At 43.2% G+C, this 20005-nt stretch overlaps 1 protein-coding gene across 2 annotated transcripts in view; it reads left to right on the forward strand.

Annotated features, from left to right (window-relative positions):
* The window catches only part of PARD3B (par-3 family cell polarity regulator beta), a 599449-nt gene that overhangs the window by 260577 nt on the left and 318867 nt on the right, over positions 1 to 20005 (forward strand). The window contains exon 16 of one of the 2 annotated variants that reach the window (XM_081015795.1): positions 15295 to 15339. The exons of the other annotated variant lie outside the window; for it this stretch is intronic. Within the exon in view, the coding sequence (XP_080871921.1) occupies positions 15295 to 15339 (45 nt within the window). The remainder of the gene's footprint in view (positions 1 to 15294; positions 15340 to 20005) is intronic. 2 annotated transcript variants of the gene reach the window in all.

The raw sequence follows: 20005 nt of genomic DNA on the forward strand, positions 1-20005 counted from the left end.
AGTCATCTGAGGGAGCAGAAGACAGCTGAGGATTGTGGAGCTGGAGAAGTGAAGGTTGCAGGCTGCAATGCCAAATTAATTTGGAGAACTGTGCAAGAGGTGGGAAATGAAGTTGTTACCTTCAAAAACTTCCCTGAATACCTAGGAAGATGAGTAAGGCATCAGAATGAAAGTACAGTGGTACCTCTACTTATGTGCACCTCTGGCTACATATCCTTCGGGATACGCACGCGGCAAACCCGGAAGTATTTTTCCGGGTTTCACCGCGCGCGCATGTGCAGAAGCACTCTACCATGCCACGTGCATGCGCAGAAGCACTCTACCACGCTGCACACATGCACCTCCAGGCACCTCCAGTTGCGAAAACCTCAGGATCCGACCGGAGCTCCGGAACGGATCCTGTCTGCAACCGGAGGTTCCACTGTACTGCTTATGCTTGGCTACTGCCGTACTAAGATGCTTTCTATAAGTGGCCACAGAACTTTGCAACAAACAGAAACATTTTTTTATGTATGTGTAGAATCATACGTTCTTCCGCAACAGTAGCTGCCCAGCACTGAAGCTCTATCTCTTGAGTTGGAGGCCGCTTGCACACGTAGCTTTGAGTGTGTTGCTGCACATGTTGCAGAATTTGAGCTGCTCTTGCAGGGTAGATGGTTTCGTGAGACGATCTGATGGCCGGCAGCAGACCTTCCAATATGGTTTCTCTGACTTCAAGTAGTTAGCGAGAGTTTTTCAGCAAAGAAGCAAGGCTGAAAATGAAACAGTGCCAAGTATTTGCTGCTCAAATTCTGTTACTTATACATCCCTGGTAGCCATTGTTTTTCTGTTATTGTTAGCTTGCTTATTATCATTGTACCTTTGGCAGTCGTAATGTCTTTTGTGATTAACCACGCATCTCTCATTAGTTGTCAGAAAGCTCTCAGCGCTGTATTCAGCTGTGCCAGAATGGGAGCAAAGTTGGTAAATAGCTACCAGTTCATTTTGCTTCCATATTTCACTTGTTCAGTTAATCATGAGTATAAGCATCTAAACGCCTCCCCTACTCCATAACTGAAACTATATTTGCGGAGCCAGACTGCTATGCGTGTACATGCTGGCTTTCTGTTTTTACATTTGGCACATCTTTTGAGTCAGACCGTGGGTAAACTGTTGTTCCCTTCTCTTCACCTCTTCCTCCTCTCCATCTGCAAAAACCCTTTGTTGGTTACTACAGAATCGGTTTCCAATTAATTTTTGATACATCCAATTAAACAATGTTTAATTAAAAAATTGTTTTCGCAGAAGGTGGGTGCTCTAGCACTGCGGCACATTTTGAAGAGAGAGAAAATACTGGACGTTTTCATGCTACTGTTGCTTTCATCCATAGAGTAGGGGAAAGAGGGAATTAGTTTTGCAGAGAAATGCAATGCTGCCTAGTTGTTCTCAATGAATGGTCTTGTTGTCCCTGTTATCATGGATATATTGCCTTTTTCTCTGACCAAACTGGGTTTGTTTTTGTTTTTTGTTAAAAACAAAATGTACCGTATTTTTCGCTCTATAAGATGCACCAGACCACAAGACGCACCTAGTTTTTGGAGGAGGAAAACAAGAAAAAATATATTCTGAATCTCAGAAGCCAAAACAGCAAGAGGGATCACTCCGCAGTGAAAGCAGCGATCCCTCTTGCTGTTCTGGCTTCTGGGATAGCTGCGGGACCTGCATTCGCTCCATAAGACGCACACACATTTCCCTTTACTTTTTAGGAGGGAAAAAGTGAGTCTTATAGAGCAAAAAATACGGTACGTGCTCCGGTGCCAGTTCACAGCTTCTCCATCCTTGGAGTTTAGAGCCATGTTTCGTGTTGTTCTCTCCATCCAAATACACACACACACATGTACGTGGAACATGGCGTGTGACTTGGGACATATGCCTCCTACATATAGGGCCACCTATATAGTCCTTTCACCTCCCCACTGATTTCTGGCTTCAGTTCTTCAGGGATTTGGCCCCTGAACAAACAAATAAAACCATGCGGTTGTATTTCCTAGCCAGTTATAGCAACCGACTTCCAAACTTTGTGTGTGTGTGTGTAGGGGGTGGAGAATTGGTGACATGGAGATTGCTTTCTGTAACCTTGCTAAATATTTTGTATTTGCATTGGGGTGTGTGGCAGTACCTCAGATATGCAGATGACACAACCTTGATGGCAGAAAGTGAGGAGGAATTAAAGAACCTTTTAATGAGGGTGAAAGAGGAGAGCGAAAAATATGGCCTGAAGCTCAACATCAAAAAAACGAAGATCATGGCTACCGGTCCCATCACCTCCTGGCAAATAGAAGGGGAAGAAATGGAGGCAGTGAGAGATTTTACTTTCTTGGGCTCCATGATCACTGCAGATGGTGACAGCAGTCACGAAATTAAAAGACGCCTGCTTCTTTGGGGAACCCTGATGTTGGGAAAGATTGAGGGCACAAGGAGAAGGGGACGAGGTGGTTGGACATTGTTCTCGAAGCTACCAGCATGAGTTTGACCAAACTGCGGGAGGCAGTGGAAGACAGGAGTGCCTGGCATGCTCTGGTCCATGGGGTCACGAAGAGTTGGACACGACTAAACGACTAAACAACAACAGTGTTGCAGTACTAGCACCATTTCAGAGGGGACCCAGGGGGTTGTCCAATTGTCTCCAGTGTACTCTCCCCAATAGTGTTCCTTCCCATCTCACTGCCGTTCGTTATGCATACGCACCACTGTATTGGGTCACTGAAATTATGGCAACAGGCAAGGACAGCAACTCCTGGTCTTTCCACAGCTTCCTTGGTCACTCAACCTCATGGTATTCAAATCCCCCTGAATACGAGGTGGCCTGATGCATCAGTGCATCTGGCTGTTAACCAGAAGGTTGGTAGTTTGAGCCCACTCAGAGAGGGCCATGGGCCAGATTCCTGCATTTGCTTTTTATTATATTATTATTATTATTATTATTATTATTATTATTATTATTATTATTATTATATTCTTTATTACAAAACACAGTTTACATCAAACATAGACAAACACAATAAACAACATAACCAAACTGTAAACACTAACAACATATCTTTTGACATTATACACACTTTAACTTCTGACTTGCCTCATTGTATTTTTTACACCCTATTATTCTATACACACTTCATTATTATCATTCTTTTGTGTTGCTTATCAAAAGAAATTTTTGTTATTAAGGTTTCCTTACACTTCAAGATTCAATCTAAGTCTGTCAGGAGCATTGCATTATCACAATACTTATAAAGATATTCTTTGAATATTGTCCAATCTTTAATAACTTTCTGATTTGATTTTCCTCTTATTCTTCCAGTCATTTTCGCAAGCTCTAGGTATTCTATCATTTTCGCTTGCCAGTTGGTTTTTGTGGGGATCAAATCACTTTTCCAATTTTTAGCCATTAAAATCCTAGCCGCTGTGGTTGCATACTTAAAAAGGGTTCTAGTTTTTTTTAATTTTATTGTTATTTTCATGGACATAATGCCTAACAGAAAGGCTTCAGTTTGTTTGTTTTAAAGGAAAGTTTGAAGATATTTTTGAGTTCATTATATATTGTATCCCAAACGTCTCTTATTTTCACACAGTCCCACCACATGTGCATGAAGGTACCTACCCCATTTTTACATCTCCAACATACGTCTGAGCTATTCGTATGCATCTTGGCCAATTTGTCCGTGGTCGGTACAGCATTTTCATTACATTTTCTCTCAAATTGTAACATGCGGTGAACTTTATGTCTTCTCTCCAAAGCCTTTGGGGTTGGACTACATGGCTCACTGGATCCCTTCCAGCTCTGCAGTTCTATGATTCTGTGTTGCTTCGGTTCTATCTCAGCGTGGGGATCTAACCTCAGGCAGAAACCCATCTCACCAAGCATGTCTGGTAGAAATATCGGGGGGATGAACGAGGGGAGGGTGTTGGTGGTGAGAGTTTGCTCTAATGACTGAGCTAGCCAGGCTGCTAAAAGGAGTTAAATAGAAATGAATGAGTTGGAACTGAGGGGAAGGTTGCTCTTTGTCAATTACGGGTTGCATCTGCTGTTCCTTGGTATAAGTAATTATGTAAAGAATAATATGATCTCTATTTGGAATATGCAAATATGGCCGGGGTTCAGAAGCCAGTGACCTGAGAGGGGCTGCAGAAAGGATGAAAGAGTAGCAGGTGGCTAAATCAGCATCCATCCCTCTGTGACTGGTTGCATGTTTTTTAATATATATATATTTTAAAACAAACTCTATATAACTGGATTATGTTGACTGTATTTTCTCTGCTTCTAAACTGGGCAATAGTTTAGCTGCCACGTTTTTCTTTATGTACGGAATGTCTTAGGGCACCTAAATTAAATACAATATGACCCTCAGCAAACAATTCCAAGGTTTGACCTCCCAGCCTTTGCTTTACAGACCTGAAAATTACAGTCCATCTAATTTAGAACAGTGGCAGTACAGATGGTTTGTTCTTACTTTTGCAAATAAGCAAGACAGATGATATATCTCGGTGTTATCGGAGTTCAGAAAGGAAATGAGGGGAAATGGCTAATTACCGTACAATTTATTGTAAGGATGATGCCACTTCCTATTCATGCACAATAGGATAGTTGTATAGACAATAATTGCCACATTATGCACTAAAATGCATTAACTGGTCACGTGTACAGCAGTGTTCTTCGCCAGCTGCATGACAAAACGATTTTTTTCCCTCCTAACTTGTAACAGAAGACGAATACCATTTTTAAAAAGCTTAGCATTTTATTATTTATATCAGCATCACTTAGCTGTTTTCCACAAACCTATTTACACAATGCCTCCTTCGGCCTTGCACAAGTGATCTGAAAGAACTACAGCCGCGGAAAACGCGTTAAAAACATGAAAGCCCTGTTAGCTCTCATTGGTTTAAGTTAAATAAGGAATTGAGTGATATTAATATATACCAGTGTTGCTGAACAGCTGCTCAAGACAAAATGTCTGGCAGTGTTAATGTAGAAAAAGGACAGTTGGGTATATATAGGGAGTTTGTGGGAGTGTACTATAAGTATGATTTTCTGACGTAATTTGAATCTTACATTGAAGGGTGAATTTTTCATCATGCACATGAGTTTTCAACTCCTGTTTTGTCCTAATCTTGACTTTCCAAGTGAAGTTTTATTCAGCTCGTTAGAGGAATTGGGAGCCATGCTGTACAAAAAACAAACGCTACATTTCTCAATAACATTTCTCAAAGTTGTCCATGATTAATGTACTTTAGCGAGCCATATGAGCAGAAAAATACTGTTGTACATTTGGTTGCTACTGGTAAGTGACTAATAGGATTTTCACCCACATAGTGCTTTCTTTTAATTGGAGAGTCAACCAAGGTCTACATGGGTTTTTATTTTATTTAATGATTTTTTTTAAAAAAAAAACAACCCATAAAAATGCCTCAGTATGATCATTTTTGGAAGAATATGATTTTTGGGTGTTTTTGCGAGATCTCGTGCAACTGACTGAAGCTTTTCCTTTCATATCTGCAAGGGCAAGAGTGATGAATCATCCATGTACTACTTTTAGAGAAAACATTCTCTCGTGAAATGGGAAGGGACATAGAGCAAATAAAGTCCTGGGGGCAATCCCTGGAATTTCCTGCCTGAAATTCTCTAGAGATGCTGCCAGCCAGTGTTGACAATACTGTGCTAGATAGGCCAATGGCCCTTTGTTTCTGTGAAACAGACAGACAAGTCAACGTCACGGTTTTTCCATTGTTCAAGGCGTAGTTCTTTCCTCAATGGCCTAAATTTTGCATACATTCATCTAAAGCTCTGTACATAGTCACCAGGGACAAGGGTGGCACTGTGGTCTAAACCACTGAGCCTCTTGGGCTTGCCAGTCAGAAGGTCAGCGGTTCAAATCCCCGCGATGGGGTGAGCTCCCGTTGCTCTGTCCCAGCTCCTGCCAACCTAGCAGTTCGAAAGCACACCAGTGCAAGTAGATAAATAGGTACCACTGTGGCTGAAGGTAAATGGCGTTTCCGTGCACTCTGGTTTCCGTCACGGTTCCCACTTGCGCCACAAGCGGTTTAGTCATTCTGGCCACATGACCCGGAAAGTGGACAAACGCCAGCTCCCTTGGCCTGAAAGTGAGATGAGCGCCGCAACCCCATAATTGCCTTTGACTGAACCATCCAGATTAAGTCCAGTTTTACATAGTCACCTTTTTTGTCGTGCCACATAAGACCAAAAGCGAGCAGGACAATTGGCACCTTTACAATGCTGAATATTTGTGCTGCCACTGCAGAGCACATAACATGCTTCACCAATTAAAAACTCACGGTTATGCAACTCCTCTTGTACATTTGCACCGTGCAAGGCCTCAGACAAATAGGAGAGCGGGGGTACGACAGGGATAGCTCAGCCGGTAGAGCATGAGACTCTTAATCTCAGGGTTAGGGGTTCGAGCCCCACATTAGGCAAAAGATTCCTGCATCGCAGAAGGTTGGTCCTTCATTGTTCTTTAGTCGTGTCCGACTCTTCGTGACCCCCTGGACCAGAGCACGCCAGGCACTCCTGCCTTCCACTGCCTCCCGCGGTTTGGTCAAACTCATGTTGGTAGCTTCGAGAACACTATCCAACCATCTCATCCTCTGTTGTCCCCTTCTCCTTGTGCCCTCCATCTTTCCCAACATCAGGGTCTTTGCCAGGGAGTCTTCTCTTCTCATGAGGTGGCCAAAGTCTTGGAGCCTCAGCTTCAGGATCTGTCCTTCCAGTGAGCACTCAGGGCTGATTTCCTTAAGAATGGCTGGCATGGAAATAGGTCCTGTTCTCAGGCCTTCTCTCAAAATAAGGCATGACACACATGCAAGCCCCCCCCCCCTTATTTTGAAGTGACTTGCTTGAAAATTGGGGGTCCTCTTTTTAGTCTGCAATCCTAAGCACACTTAACAGGGAGTAAATTCAGTGGGATCCTTCCGTTCTGCTTTTGTGGCTTTCTAAACTTAGTACATCCTTTTGAAAGCATACATGGAACCATAGTGATCCACAGTTAATAGTATTCTGGTATTAAATTTCTTTTTTATTCATCATCCACGGAACAATGCCCTGCTAGATATAAGCAGCTGAGCAATTAGGGAGAGAATTTGAAGGAATAGGAAAGCAAACCAGACACTTTCCTCATAATGTGCTTGCTATTCTTTTTTGAGTGAAGACCCAAAAAGAGAGAGAGAGAAATGCTATTGGAGTGTCTCCCCAACCTCCAGTTGAATAAACATGTTCTGGGCAAAGCCTATAAATAAGACAAAACCTCTCTCCTCATACGTATATTGTTGTTTTTGTCTAATTGAACCAACAAAGTATTGCTGCATGCCATCCCCAATCTCTGAGCAGTGCTTATCCAAGGTCTGTGTTTCTTTCTGGGAAATGAGGCACAACATAGACCATGATGTCTTTGTGATATATCGTTTATTTACACATGTATACAACCCGAGCCTAAGATGAGTGCCTGATTAACGTATAAGCAAACAAGCTATAGCTTAGGGTCCCATTATCTTGGGGGACCCCAAAAAATTTAAAGGGGGAAAAAACTGGATGTACATTTCCAAAATATAAGATAAAAAATAAGTAAAATAAAACCTACATACAGCAACAGTGTTTTGTGTTGTGTATGCTCCTATGATGTAAGTAATGGGCCCCGCCTGCTAGCCTGTTCCCTAAAATATCACTGGTTTGCTCATTTCTATATATAACGCAAGGGATGCGGATGCTGCTGTGGTCTAAACCACAGAGCCTAGGGCTTGCCAATCGGAAGGTCGGCGTTTCGAATCCCCGCGACTGGGTGAGCTCCCGTTGCTCGGTCCCAGCTCCTGCCCCCCTAGCAGTTCGAAAGCACATCAAGTGCAAGTAGGTAAATAGGTACCGCTCCGGTGGGAAGGTAAACGGCGTTTCCGTGCGCTGCTCTGGTTCACCAGAAGCAGCTTAGTCATGCGGGCCACATGACCCGGAAGCTGGCTGCGGACAAACGCCGGTTCCCTCGGCCTATAGAGCGAGATGAGCGTCCAACCCCAGAGTCGGTCACGACTGGACCTAATGGTCAGGGGTACCTTTACCTTTACCTTTACCTTTACCTTTACCTTTACCTTTATATATAGGGTGCCTACATTCTGCATGGACTGGTTGCATGGCAGCATGTGCAAATGGCTTTAGATACCTATTAGGTCCATAAGTTACCATATATCATATATCCAACACAAAAAACCAGCGTCAGTTTGTTGTTGACAAAGGACAGCTGGACATATAAAGGGCCCCATTACCTTCAGTAGCTGAGGACCTCATCAAACCTAAATCCAGCCCTGCCTATGACGGAGGAGTTTGCAGCATCAACACTCTAAGAGGGTCTTGTTTCCTCCATGGGCGCAGCCTAGGATCCCAGCCGAGATCCAACATCATGCTCTGCCTACTGCTTTGCATCTCCTGCTCACATGACTCCTGATCCTAAGCTTCTAACCCACGTTGCTTTATCCACAGCTAGAAAGGCACCACTCATCTGCCGCCTCACACTGGGCTCCTTTTATCCATTGTGTTCTTTTTCAGTGTCCCGTCCCACAGCCTATCACCTCGCATGGAAGTTAGCCTCACTTAATTAGCTTTTAGCACTTGGCTTAATTAAAGGATTAAAAGTGTCCACCTCAAAGCTTGACACACAAGGGTCTGACTTAATACACATGGGTCTGGCTATTAAACCTGTTTAACAACCCCAAGCCTCAATTAAATTCTAGCACCTACTTGGACCCAGGGTTTGAGGGAGTCCAGCACCCTTTAAGGGATTTTCCTCTCTCTAGACTCAACTTGCATTATTCAAGTGAGATCACCAACAGTATCTTCCCTCCTAAAGAGAGTTCAGGGCGACCTCCAGCCCTTCACTCTTAAGCCGGTTATTCCACTCCCTCCACTGTGTTTTCTGGGACAATTGTCACTCTGCATTCCATGGCTATTGAGCGTGCTCAGTCTTCAGGGGGTTTGCCCTGTTAGGTAAGGATATTAGGGTTTCCTTAGGCACATTGACACACCCACACACCCCTTGGTTTGTCATTGCCTCCTTTTTGGCTGCCCCTGAGTTTGCCATTAAGAGGAGTGATACTTTTCTAAGTTTAATTTTACTTGGAAGGAGGTGAGGAAGCAAGAGGTGAGAGGGCTGGTTTAATGGTTCCTTGTGCTAGAAAGATGGCAAGTGTGATTGTATAGATTGCAATGGTATTATAAGTGAGTTTTTAAATTGATTTTTTTAAAAAGGAGCAGGTGGCACTGTGGTCTAAACCACTGAGCCACTTGGGCTCGCCTATCAGAAGGTCGGCAGCTCGAATCTGCGTGACGGGATGAGCTCCCGTTGCTCTGTCCCAGCTTCTGCCAACCTAGCAGTTCGAGAGCACGCTAGTGCAAGTAGATAAACAGGTACTGCTGCGGCAGGAAGGTAAATGGCGTTTCTGTGCACTCTGGTTTCTGTCACGGTGTTCTGTTGTGCCAGAAGCGGTTTAGTCACGCTGGCCACCTGACCTGGAAAGCTGTCTGTGGACAAACGCCGGCTCCCTTGGCCTGAAGCAAGATGAGCACCACACCCTATAGTCAAGTTTGACTGGACTTAACCATCCAGGGATCCTTTACCATTTATTTATTTATTTATTTATTTATTTATTTAGTAAGCCCTCTTGTTGCCTTCAAAGTTTAATATTGATTAGTATCTACTCTTGAACAGGAATTCTTAAGTAAAAAAAAATCTAAACTTAGAAGCTGCCCCTCCAAGCACTGGAATAATAGACAATATCAATCCCTTTTCTGTAATACCCATGAATGGCTCAGCGATTCTGAAGATTCAGGCTGAGAAGAGAGATTATATTCCTTCATAAACTCTGTTCCGTGAGAAGTTTTGATAACAAAGTGGTGGTGGTTATGCCACGGGAGCTGAGCAGAATTGATAACAGCATGCCACAAAGTTCAATTAAGATTTAGTTTATTAATGTTTTACAGTATTTCATTGCAAGGGGATTATTCAGCTTCATTTAGTGTGTGGGGAATGTAGGTGCAGCAAAAAAAGAAGTGTAAAATAAGCTAGGATGGGCTTAATTAACAATGAATTACTTAGGAGAGGTGGAAACGCTATGGAAAGGAACAATTTGCATCATCGCAAAGGTAGCAATAGTTTGTACAGCCTAAGTGCATTCTTGAAAATGCATCCCTGTGGACTGCACTGCCATGAATTGAGCAAAAGTAATGAATAGCAGAGTTTAAGTATAAGTGAAACTGAGCTTCGCAGAACTTCTTCCACCTGTCTGGGACCAGGGAGTGCATAGGCCCAGTGTTTTCTCTAGGCACAGTCAGGCTCATCCATATAGCACTAAACCATAGTTTAGTGTGCATAAACAAATGCCGGCAAACCTCGATGAACTGAAACAACGTTGTAAAGAAGAGCAGGCCAAAATTCCTCCACAACGATGTGAGAGAGGGAAAAAGTCGTACAGAAAACGATCACTTCCAAGTTATTGCTGCTCAAGGTTGTTCTACAAGTTATGTGCTTACTTTTTCACACATGACTTATCTATTTTGGCTTTTAATATATTTTTGTTAAATAAATCAGGACATGGGGTAATAGGTCATGTGTTGTTGTTTAGAATGTTGTATGTTTTAATGTTGTTAGCCGCTCTGAGCCTGGCTTCGGCTGGGGAGGGCGGGATATAAATAAAATTTTATTATTATTATTCAACTGAGTTTGTATTTACCTAATGTTAAGACCTGCTAAGGAACAGAGTATTGTTATTATGTCCCGAGATGTAAAACCACAGAATTCAAAGAGGGTGTACTTTCTTTCCCCCCATGACTCTAGTCAGGGCCGTCTTTACCTGGGGGTGTGGGGCACCCAGGCACCAAATTCTGGGGGGAGCCAGGCGCCCACCACTGCAGCCGCCTAAGCTCTTAACTACCTGTTGTTGTTGTTTGGTCGTTTAGTCGTGTCCGACTCTTCGTGACCCCATGGACCAGAGCACACCAGGCACTCCTGTCTTCCACTGCCTCCTGCAGTTTGGCCAAACTCATGCTGGTAGCTTTGCGAACACTATCCAACCATCTCGTCCTCTGTCGTCCCCTTCTCCTTGTGCCCTCCATCTTTCCCAACATCAGGGTCTTTTCCAGGGAGTCTTCTCTTCTCATGAGGTGGCCAAAGTATTGGAGCCTCAGCTTCAGGATCTGTCCTTCCAGTGAGCACTCAGGGCTGATTTCCTTCAGAATGGATCGGTTTGATCTTCTTGCAGTCCATGGGACTCTCAAGAGTCTCCTCCAGCACCATAATTCAAAAGCATCAATTCTTCGGCGATCAGCCTTCTTTATGGTCCAGCTCTCACCTCCATACATTACTACTGGGAAAACCATAGCTTTAACTATACCATCTACCTGTTATGAAATAATAAATAATTTTGATCAAGCTAGAAAAGCAAAAGGACTTTCGACTTTGTGCGCTTTTTTACCAAAGACACGCTGTGCCAGTGGCGGCGCTTGTCATTCACAAAAAACCCACCCTCCCCCCTACTCACCACCAGTGTCCGCACTCCCCTCCCCTTTTTTCTTTTTGACTGGATTCTGTGTGAGCTGGAGGCAAACAAACTGAAACCATTAAGCAGGACCTGCCAGCTTTGGAGATGCCTGCTGGCAACTGGCCGCCAGGAGGCTGCCGGGCAACTTGGGCTCTCCAGGATCGTCCCCTTTCTGCCCAACCTCTGCCCTGCCACTTTTGGGGGACCTGCTCACAACCTGCCGCCTTGCCCCTGACCGACCTGCTCGCTGGCCGAGGGGGAGGCCTGGATCCGGTTCTCCAGCCTCCCCCCGGCCTCCCAAACATAGCGCCCCCCCGGCACCTGCCCACCCCCTTGAGCTCTGTGCACCCCTCTCAGGTGCCCGCCGGCTCGGATTGCCACGCCGCCATGCCAGACCTGCCTGCAGCTCGGCTTGATGGGGAGGCTCAGAGGGGAGCCCTGGCCACGCTGCTGCTGTTGCTGCTGCCTGCCGTCCTGCCTGCTGGCTGGGGCTGGGTGCTGAAGCCTCGCCAACCCCTCCTGGAGCCTGCCCGCAGCAGGACACTTTTGTTTCTTTTTCCTCCCTTCTTTTGTAAACGAGAGATAAGGCATAAGCGTGGTGTCTGACATAAGCATAATAAAAGTTAATTTGGGGGCTAAACTAAATTTGGGGGGCGCTGGGCGGATCTTTGCACCCCGGTGGTGCATATGCTAAAGATGGCCCTGACTCTAGTTCTAAGTAGGGGACAGAAACTTTCAGTCTCATTCCATGCTTGGAAGAGGACGAGAGGTGAAAGATGTTCTTGCTCTAGTTCATAATTTAGCATGACATCTGATTCAGGCCTTTAATGTATAGAACCAGTCTGGGCCCTAGCACTGATAAGTGTTTTCTTTAACCAAGTAATGCAGAAGTAATAGTACGTTTCTGAATATACTGTCAGCTGCATAGAAGTATCTTAGAAGTATCTTGGAGAGTCTTACAAACTGGCGCGCGCACACAGAGTATAAACGCATTGTTCCTTTCTTTTTACTGTGGCTAGCTTGATTTTTTGAGAATAGGCTAAATAAACTTCCGTTCCTCGTTGTTTCCCACATTTAACATTGAAATCTATTTCTTAAGTATTTAAAGATGATTGCAGCGTAGTTTGGAAGTTATCCTAGGTTTATAAATACTTACTTTTAATGTATAGCTGTAAAGTCAGTCCATTACATTAGAGATGAAGAATGTCCACTTACGCTAAAAAGAGTTCCCACTCAAAAACAAAACAGCTTAAAAAAATTATGTAAAAGGATGGTTTTGAGCCAGAATTTGACATGTTTTCTGTGAGTAATATGCAGCCATCCCTAAATGAGGAAAGGCTGCGGTGGATAAATAAGATTATTGGCACAATCATTGACTTAAAATTAATTGATGGTGCTATATCTTTATTATGCTGAAAGGGCTGTGTAAGGATAATATCCATCTGGAGAGCTAGCATCTGATTTTCCCCCTGCCTGCAAATATGTTCAGATCAGGGAAAGTAATTTATTTAGATCCTTAAAAGCATGCAAGAAGTGTTTGTATTTGGAAACAGGACCTTGACTGATTAATCTGCTTTTTAGATGGTTTCGGTTCAGCTTTCTACAGATAGAATACTTGTGACTTTTTCAAGGAGGTTTTTAGGGGGGGTGCTAGTTATTTTTCATTGTGCCGTAGCTTGTCTAAATCTGTTTATATTACAGCTCATCTAAGCTTAGTTTCTCTTAGCCCTTCCTTCCCTTTGAACATATCTGGCTCTAGTATTGAGGCAGGAATCCTACTTTCTTCTCTCCCCTCCTGTGGGGGAGAGAGCACTGTTGGAGTCTAGGGAGAGCACTGGGCTTCAGCCTGGAGGGACCCACCAAGATTCAGAGGGGGAGTTGGCAGGGGCAGAGGAAGCGGGGTACAGTGGGGGCGGGCCACCCCGGGTGCCACCACTGAGGGGGGTGACAAAATGCCTGGCTGCACTCACCACGGGGCCTGCAGTGTGCCCGAGCCACGCGTCTCTCCTGGGAGAGACGTGGTTGCTTGGGTGCACGCAGGCTCCGCGCTGCTCAAATGGTCCGATCGCTGCCTCCCCCCACCCCAGCTGTAGGGCGGCTGAGTGGGAGGAGGCAGGCAGACTCCTTGGAGGCCCCACAGAGCATCCTGCCCTGGCTCGCCCCGCCCCTGCAGGTGGTGGGCCCCACCCCTGGGAATTGGGTCCAGCACTCTCTGCCCAGGCAAGGCAGCACTTCCAGAGAAGCGATGAGACATGTCCACCTAGACATAGCATCTGTTAGCAGTTTATAGCCAGTGTGGTGTAGTGGTTAAGAGCGGTAGACTCGTAATCTGGTGAACCGGGTTCACGTCTCTGCTCCTCCACATGCAGCTGCTGGGTGACCTTGGGCCAGTCACGCTTCTCTGAAGTCTCTCAGCCCCACTCACCTCACAGAGTGTTTGTTGTGGGGGAGGAAGGGAAAGGAGAATGTTAGCGACTTTGAGACTCCTTCGGGTAGTGATAAAGCGGGGTATCAAATCCAAACTCCACATAGCATCTGTTAGCAGCCTATATATTTCTGCAGAAAGAGAGAGTTTATTACGAGTAAGGGTCGCATTCGTTCTTCCTTGGCTTTAAACTTGTTGGGTGCAAACTTTTTAGAAAAACCTCTCCTCTCCACTGCAGTCTTGAACTCCTCGTTGCTGATCCTTGAGTCATGGCCCTTGGCCGTAGACCGGGATCGTCCCCACCAACCCTTTGCCTCGTGAGAGCTCTTGGGCTGAATTAGCTGCTTTCATGCTACTGAATCGGTGCTGTTACTCTTCTTTAAAAGGTTGATCACTTCCATACTTTCCAATAAGAGCATGTGCTGTTGAGTTTTGGCGCAGGAAGTGAGACACTCAGGCCTCCCTGAACCAACTATGTTTTATAAACAATTAACAATCATCTGCTTTGTAAGGCCAAACCACTTGAAAAACATGCCCATTTGTCAGGGTATCCATTTATATTATATTATATTATATTATATAATAATAATATCATAACCTTAAACCCAAATGGGTGTGGAGTGAGCCTCTTAGCATCCAATAGTTTCCCTCCCTGAGAAATAAAAATAATGTTGTAAATAGTGGTGACTAGTTCATTCATGCAATCCTTTGAAAGAACATACATGAATTAGTTGTGATGTAAGCTAGGAAGCTTGGGTAAGAGAACTATGAACAATTAGCACTTCTCTAGATTTAAGTGTTCTGCTCAGAGACAGTGGACTTATTGGGAAAGTTAAATGTGGGGCAAAATGGTGGGTCTGCGTCAACATACAAGTCAGCTGTGAGCTTCAAACATCTGGAAGGTGTGTAGGTTTCAAAATGGGAAGTTTAGCAATCATTCATATCAAATATGTATGGCTAAGGACTTGTGTCAGGATCAGTCAAGTGCAGACTCTTGCACACTGAACATTGTATGCTTCTCCAATCTGTGAAAAAGACCTGTGTGTATCTTTTTGTAGATTATAACATATGATGAATTTGTATACTCCTTTGGCGTTTCTATAACATAAATGGTACAGACCTTCCGTTGGCTTCTAGGAAATATTTTTTATACAAGTTTTGGGCACCAAAAACAGGACCTTAACAAGTTTTGCTAAGAAAGGATTAAGTACTGGTGGAAAACTGAGTATCTGTTAAATAAATGTTTGATTCATGACAATATCTGTTAACTGTTTCTCTTTTCCCTCCATTTTCTTCAGTGCCAGATGAAAGCAATGTTTGCTTGTTGACTGAACATAAACTAGGTAAGAGATTCTTGGTTTGACTTGACTATGCTGCACAGAGTTCTTGTCTAGTTCACACAAACTAAATTTGCTTTAAATGCTGCTCTATGCAGGCCCAGGGAAAGTGTTTGAAAGGTTTTGTATTAGTTCTGAGTTTTGGATCTTCTCCCTTCATATATTGTGGAATGCCTCTGGGACACCCTACATGTGCTGTCTTGATTATGATAGCGCACCAAATAGAAATGTAGAGTTGTGTGGGGGTTTTTAAAGTGTGTCTTCTTGTTTACTGAATGGAACTGCAAGTTCTTTCAGGAGATCTTGGAATGTGAATTGAATGAAAACTTCTTACTTCATAATTTGAGTTGGCCTGAATGCACTTGTTTATGTGAATCCATAGATCATGCAGAGAAAAATATTAAAGTCCATATTTTTTCCTCAACTCCACTTACTTTTCTGTTCCAAAGTATTTAGTATCTATTGGATTCAAACTGGTCCTGCAACATGGGTCTGGGAGGGACAATAAATATATCCCTTCTTCATACTGGAAGCATTCCCACAGTGAGAGTTACTCTTGATTGCATCAGGCAAGAAGCTCACAAGCTAATAATCATTTTTAAGTTCTCCCATGCAAGTTTAGAAAATTACTTAACTTCCTCAAACAGAATGTCAGAGAGAAATATTTTGGTACCTTTTCTACTTATTTTCAGAAGCTATGTCCTGCTTGAAAAGGGTATGGGGCATTTTGAATAAGTTAAAAAGATTTTGCAAGCATTAGAAAAAGATAGGCTTCAGTGTTATCACATTCATATGCCCTAAAAATGACCCCCACCCCCGAATTAAAGTATATACAAATAGTGAATAATTCTTTTTTTTTAAAAATGATATTTATTAAAAGTTTAAAAATTACAGAAAAAAGAAAAAAGGGAAAAAATAACAATAAAAAAGAAAACGAACAATAACAAAACATATACAACATATAAAAGCCATACAACAATACAGCAAAAAAGAAAAACAAAAAACCCACACATCTAGTATTCCATATCTTTACCTTTCCTTTACTTGTTTCATCGACCTCCTCACACCTCCCTTTTTTTGTATTCTAATTCAATTCGCTATTTCAGCAAGTTCTTCCCATCTTTCTCAATTTTTATTCTATAATTTATCTTAACAGTCTAACCTTGAATTTTTTCAATTTAACTCATTATCAATCTATTTTACTTAATTCTTTGTTGCATTTCTACTAAAACCATGTAACTTCATTCCCGCATCCTTCTAACACTCATTAATTTTACAATGTTTCTGTAAATATACTTTAAATTTTTTCCAATCTTCTTCCACCGACTCTTCTCCCTGGTCTCGAATTCTGCCAGTCATTTCCGCCAGTTCCATATAGTCCATCAACTTCATCTGCCATTCTTCCCTGGTGGGTAGATCTTGTGTCTCAAATAGTGAATAATTCTAGGAAATGCATGAGATTTCTATTCAGCCTTTTTGACATTAAGCTGCTCATATTTCCTCAGCCAATACCCCTTTAATGTTTCTTGTCTTCCACCCTTCCCCATCTCCACCAATCCTTTCCTTCACCAGCATACTAAAGAGGTTTTCTTATTTATATGAAACTGAGGTTCTCTCTCAGCTGGTACCTTCTGTTTTCCTTGCACCTGAAATTTCTGTTTTCTCTTCACTGAGGAGAAGACAAGAAAGTTTCCAAGAAGTGACTCATCATTTGGAAAGGTGTGCCCTGTTATTACTCAGAAGGAGGCTTGCAAATATTGCAGCTGCCTTAAGTTTGCCAACGATAAATGCAAGCCCTTCCTGTCAGTCCACATTGGAACAAATCCCATTGCAGACATAAAAGTTGGCAAAGAGATGCTCAGAAAATCAAGAATCTACCATTTCAAGCTCCAAGTGTGGGTGGGTGGTTTTTCCCCTATCCATAAGTGTCAAGAGCAAATTCGAAAGACAGCAACTCTGGGTTTCTGAAAAACAGCCATCAGATTACAGCTGGTCTTCTTGGACCAGCTGTGGGTTTTATAATGTTTTGTGATGGGCCTTGTATCTCCTCTTTATTTATATATCCATACACGCACAGCTCTGGGGTGCTGCTGTTCCTGCTTGTTGTTGTACATAATCTCACTAAAACTATTGATGGGGTTGACAGCCCTCGGTTCCAAACATATCCACAATTTTATGATAAAATTCTTACTGTCTCTACCAGTTTCTCCTGACACATTGGGGGGGGGGGGGACGTACTTTTATAGAAATGGAAAACAAATGTATTCCTTTTAAGAACCATATGGATTACCAGACACCTCCCAGTGGCAGTATTTACAACTGAAACATGTATTAGTTTCTAAATGTAATCCACAGTGCTTTTAAATTGTCCCCCCCCATATATTACAGAATCTACTTTACTTACTGAATCGAATCTACAGAATCTACTTTTACTACCGAAACGAATACAATAGCCCAGGGTTTCCCAACTTGGGTCTTTAGCTGTGTTTGGACTGACCCACTGGTCCTGCTAGCTAGGGACAATGAGAGCTGTAGTTCAGAAACTGCTGGAGATCCTAGTTTGGGAAACTGCTATAGCCAATGGAACTATAGCCAACGGAAAGCTGTGCTCTCTTCGCTTAAAGCCTCTGCCCTGTATTTGAGATTGCACTCCACAGAGCAGAGATTATTGGGGGGGGGGGGAGAGAATGCATTCCTCCTCCAGCTGCTGGCAATGCACTGTTGCAGGCAGGTACATACATAGTGTGGTACTGCCATGTTGTTGTTTTTCTTTTGGACAGAGACCACTGTCTGTATTCCCTTGTTCCTGGAAACAGAACAAAAATCTACAGGCAGTGACTTAGGCATGCCCTATTGGTTGCCAAACGTGTCATTTTTTTTCAGCATTAGAAAAGTAAACACCATCTTGACAACCCATTAGTGTAGACTTGGCAGGTCCTTACTCAGTATGCGTGAACTAGCTGTATATTGTGGATTGCAGATTTTAGCTTTGTTGTTGTTGTTGTTTAGTCATTTAGTTGTGCCCGATTCTTCATGACCCCATGGACCAGAGCATGCCAGGCACTCCTGTCTTCCACTGCCTCCCGCAGTTTGGTCAGACTCATGCTGGTAGCTTTGCGAACACTATCCAACCATCTCGTCCTCTGTCGTCCCCTTCTCCTTGTGCCCTCAATCTTTCCCAACATCAGGGTCTTTTCCAGGGAGTCTTCTCTTCTCATGAGGTGGCCAAAGTATTGGAGCCTCAGCTTCAGGATCTGTCCTTCCAGTGAGCACTCAGGGCTGATTTCCTTCAGAATGGATCGGTTTGATCTTCTTGCAGTCCATGGGACTCTCAAGAGTCTCCTCCAGCACCAGAATTCAAAAGCATCAATTCTTCGGCGATCAGCCTTCTTTATGGTCCATCTCTCACTTCTGTACATCACTACTGGGGACACCATAGCTTTAACTATACATATCTTTGTCGGCAAGGTGATGTGTCTGCTTTTTAGCTTACCAACCTATATGTCATACCTATATGGCCAAATCTTTGAGTGCTGACCTACTCCTCCCCCCCCCCCTTTCCCCTTCCATCCTGAGGTTATTTTAATTTGCATTGGCGTTGTTGTGTTGTTATAAACAGGAAGACCCAACATTCAATGTTAATTTAAGTTTTAACCAACAAATAGCACAAATACAGTTCTTGCCTGGAGGCCTAAGATGACACAAAAGGAAAAAAAGGGTGAGAAAGAAGAGGCAAACAAGCCAACTTAGGCACCAGTTCTTACCATTCATGAAGATCTCAGAAAGACTGGGTTGAATGGCAGAGAGTAGTATGGCACAGCACTCTCATCTTCCCCAAAGCAGCTGCCTGGTGCAAATAATTCCTAATAATATTTACTAGACGCTTTCATCCGGCTAGACAGTTTACTACTGAACCCACAGTGAACTGGAAGCAGTGAGTCTTAAATGGGGGGAGCAAGCCGAAGAAGAGACCTGGAGGTGAATATTTCCCCCTGTCCAATCTGCAACATTTCTAGACAATACTTTCAAGGGTGTGGGAGGCAAAGTGGAAAAGTAATAAGCCCTTTGGAGTATGTGGTGTAATGTTGGGATGGTGGCAAGGTTACTGAGCCACAATTGCTGCAAAATACCATATTCCAGCAAGCTGCGTTTACATGGGTGGTTAGTGCTCTAGTGTATTTGCCACAAAAACTCACGAGATGCCTCTCTTAATTTGAGCTGTTATAAATGTGCAACTAACTGTTGTGTGTTATAGTACTTATAATGGAACTGGTAAGAAGGATTTATGTACAGGTTATTGTTTATGTTGGGCAAATGCCGCCCTTTCCCCTCGTTTATGCAAAGTCACAAATGGTATTCCATTAGCCTCACAGCTATTTGCTTTATTTTCATTTTTCATATGGCTCCCTCTTTCTTTCTTTCTTTTCCTTTTTCCTTTTGATTTAATGCTTGCGACTCTCTTAATATGTATCGACTGTCTGCTAAGGTCTCTGCTGACACAGCTCTTTAAAATGATACAGTACTGGAGAAAAGCTGATGAGTCCTCCTTTACGAGCTTTGACATATTAATTAGCAAAGTGGACCAAAAGAAAGAAACCTTTGCTATTTTCTATTTTAATTTTCTAAAACACATGTATATTGAGATTTTAAACCAATAGCTCCCATCAAAAGG

This window comes from Podarcis pityusensis, assembly GCF_964106645.2.
Source record: "Podarcis pityusensis genome assembly, chromosome: 1".
In the NCBI taxonomy this organism is placed as follows: domain Eukaryota; kingdom Metazoa; phylum Chordata; class Lepidosauria; order Squamata; family Lacertidae; genus Podarcis; species Podarcis pityusensis.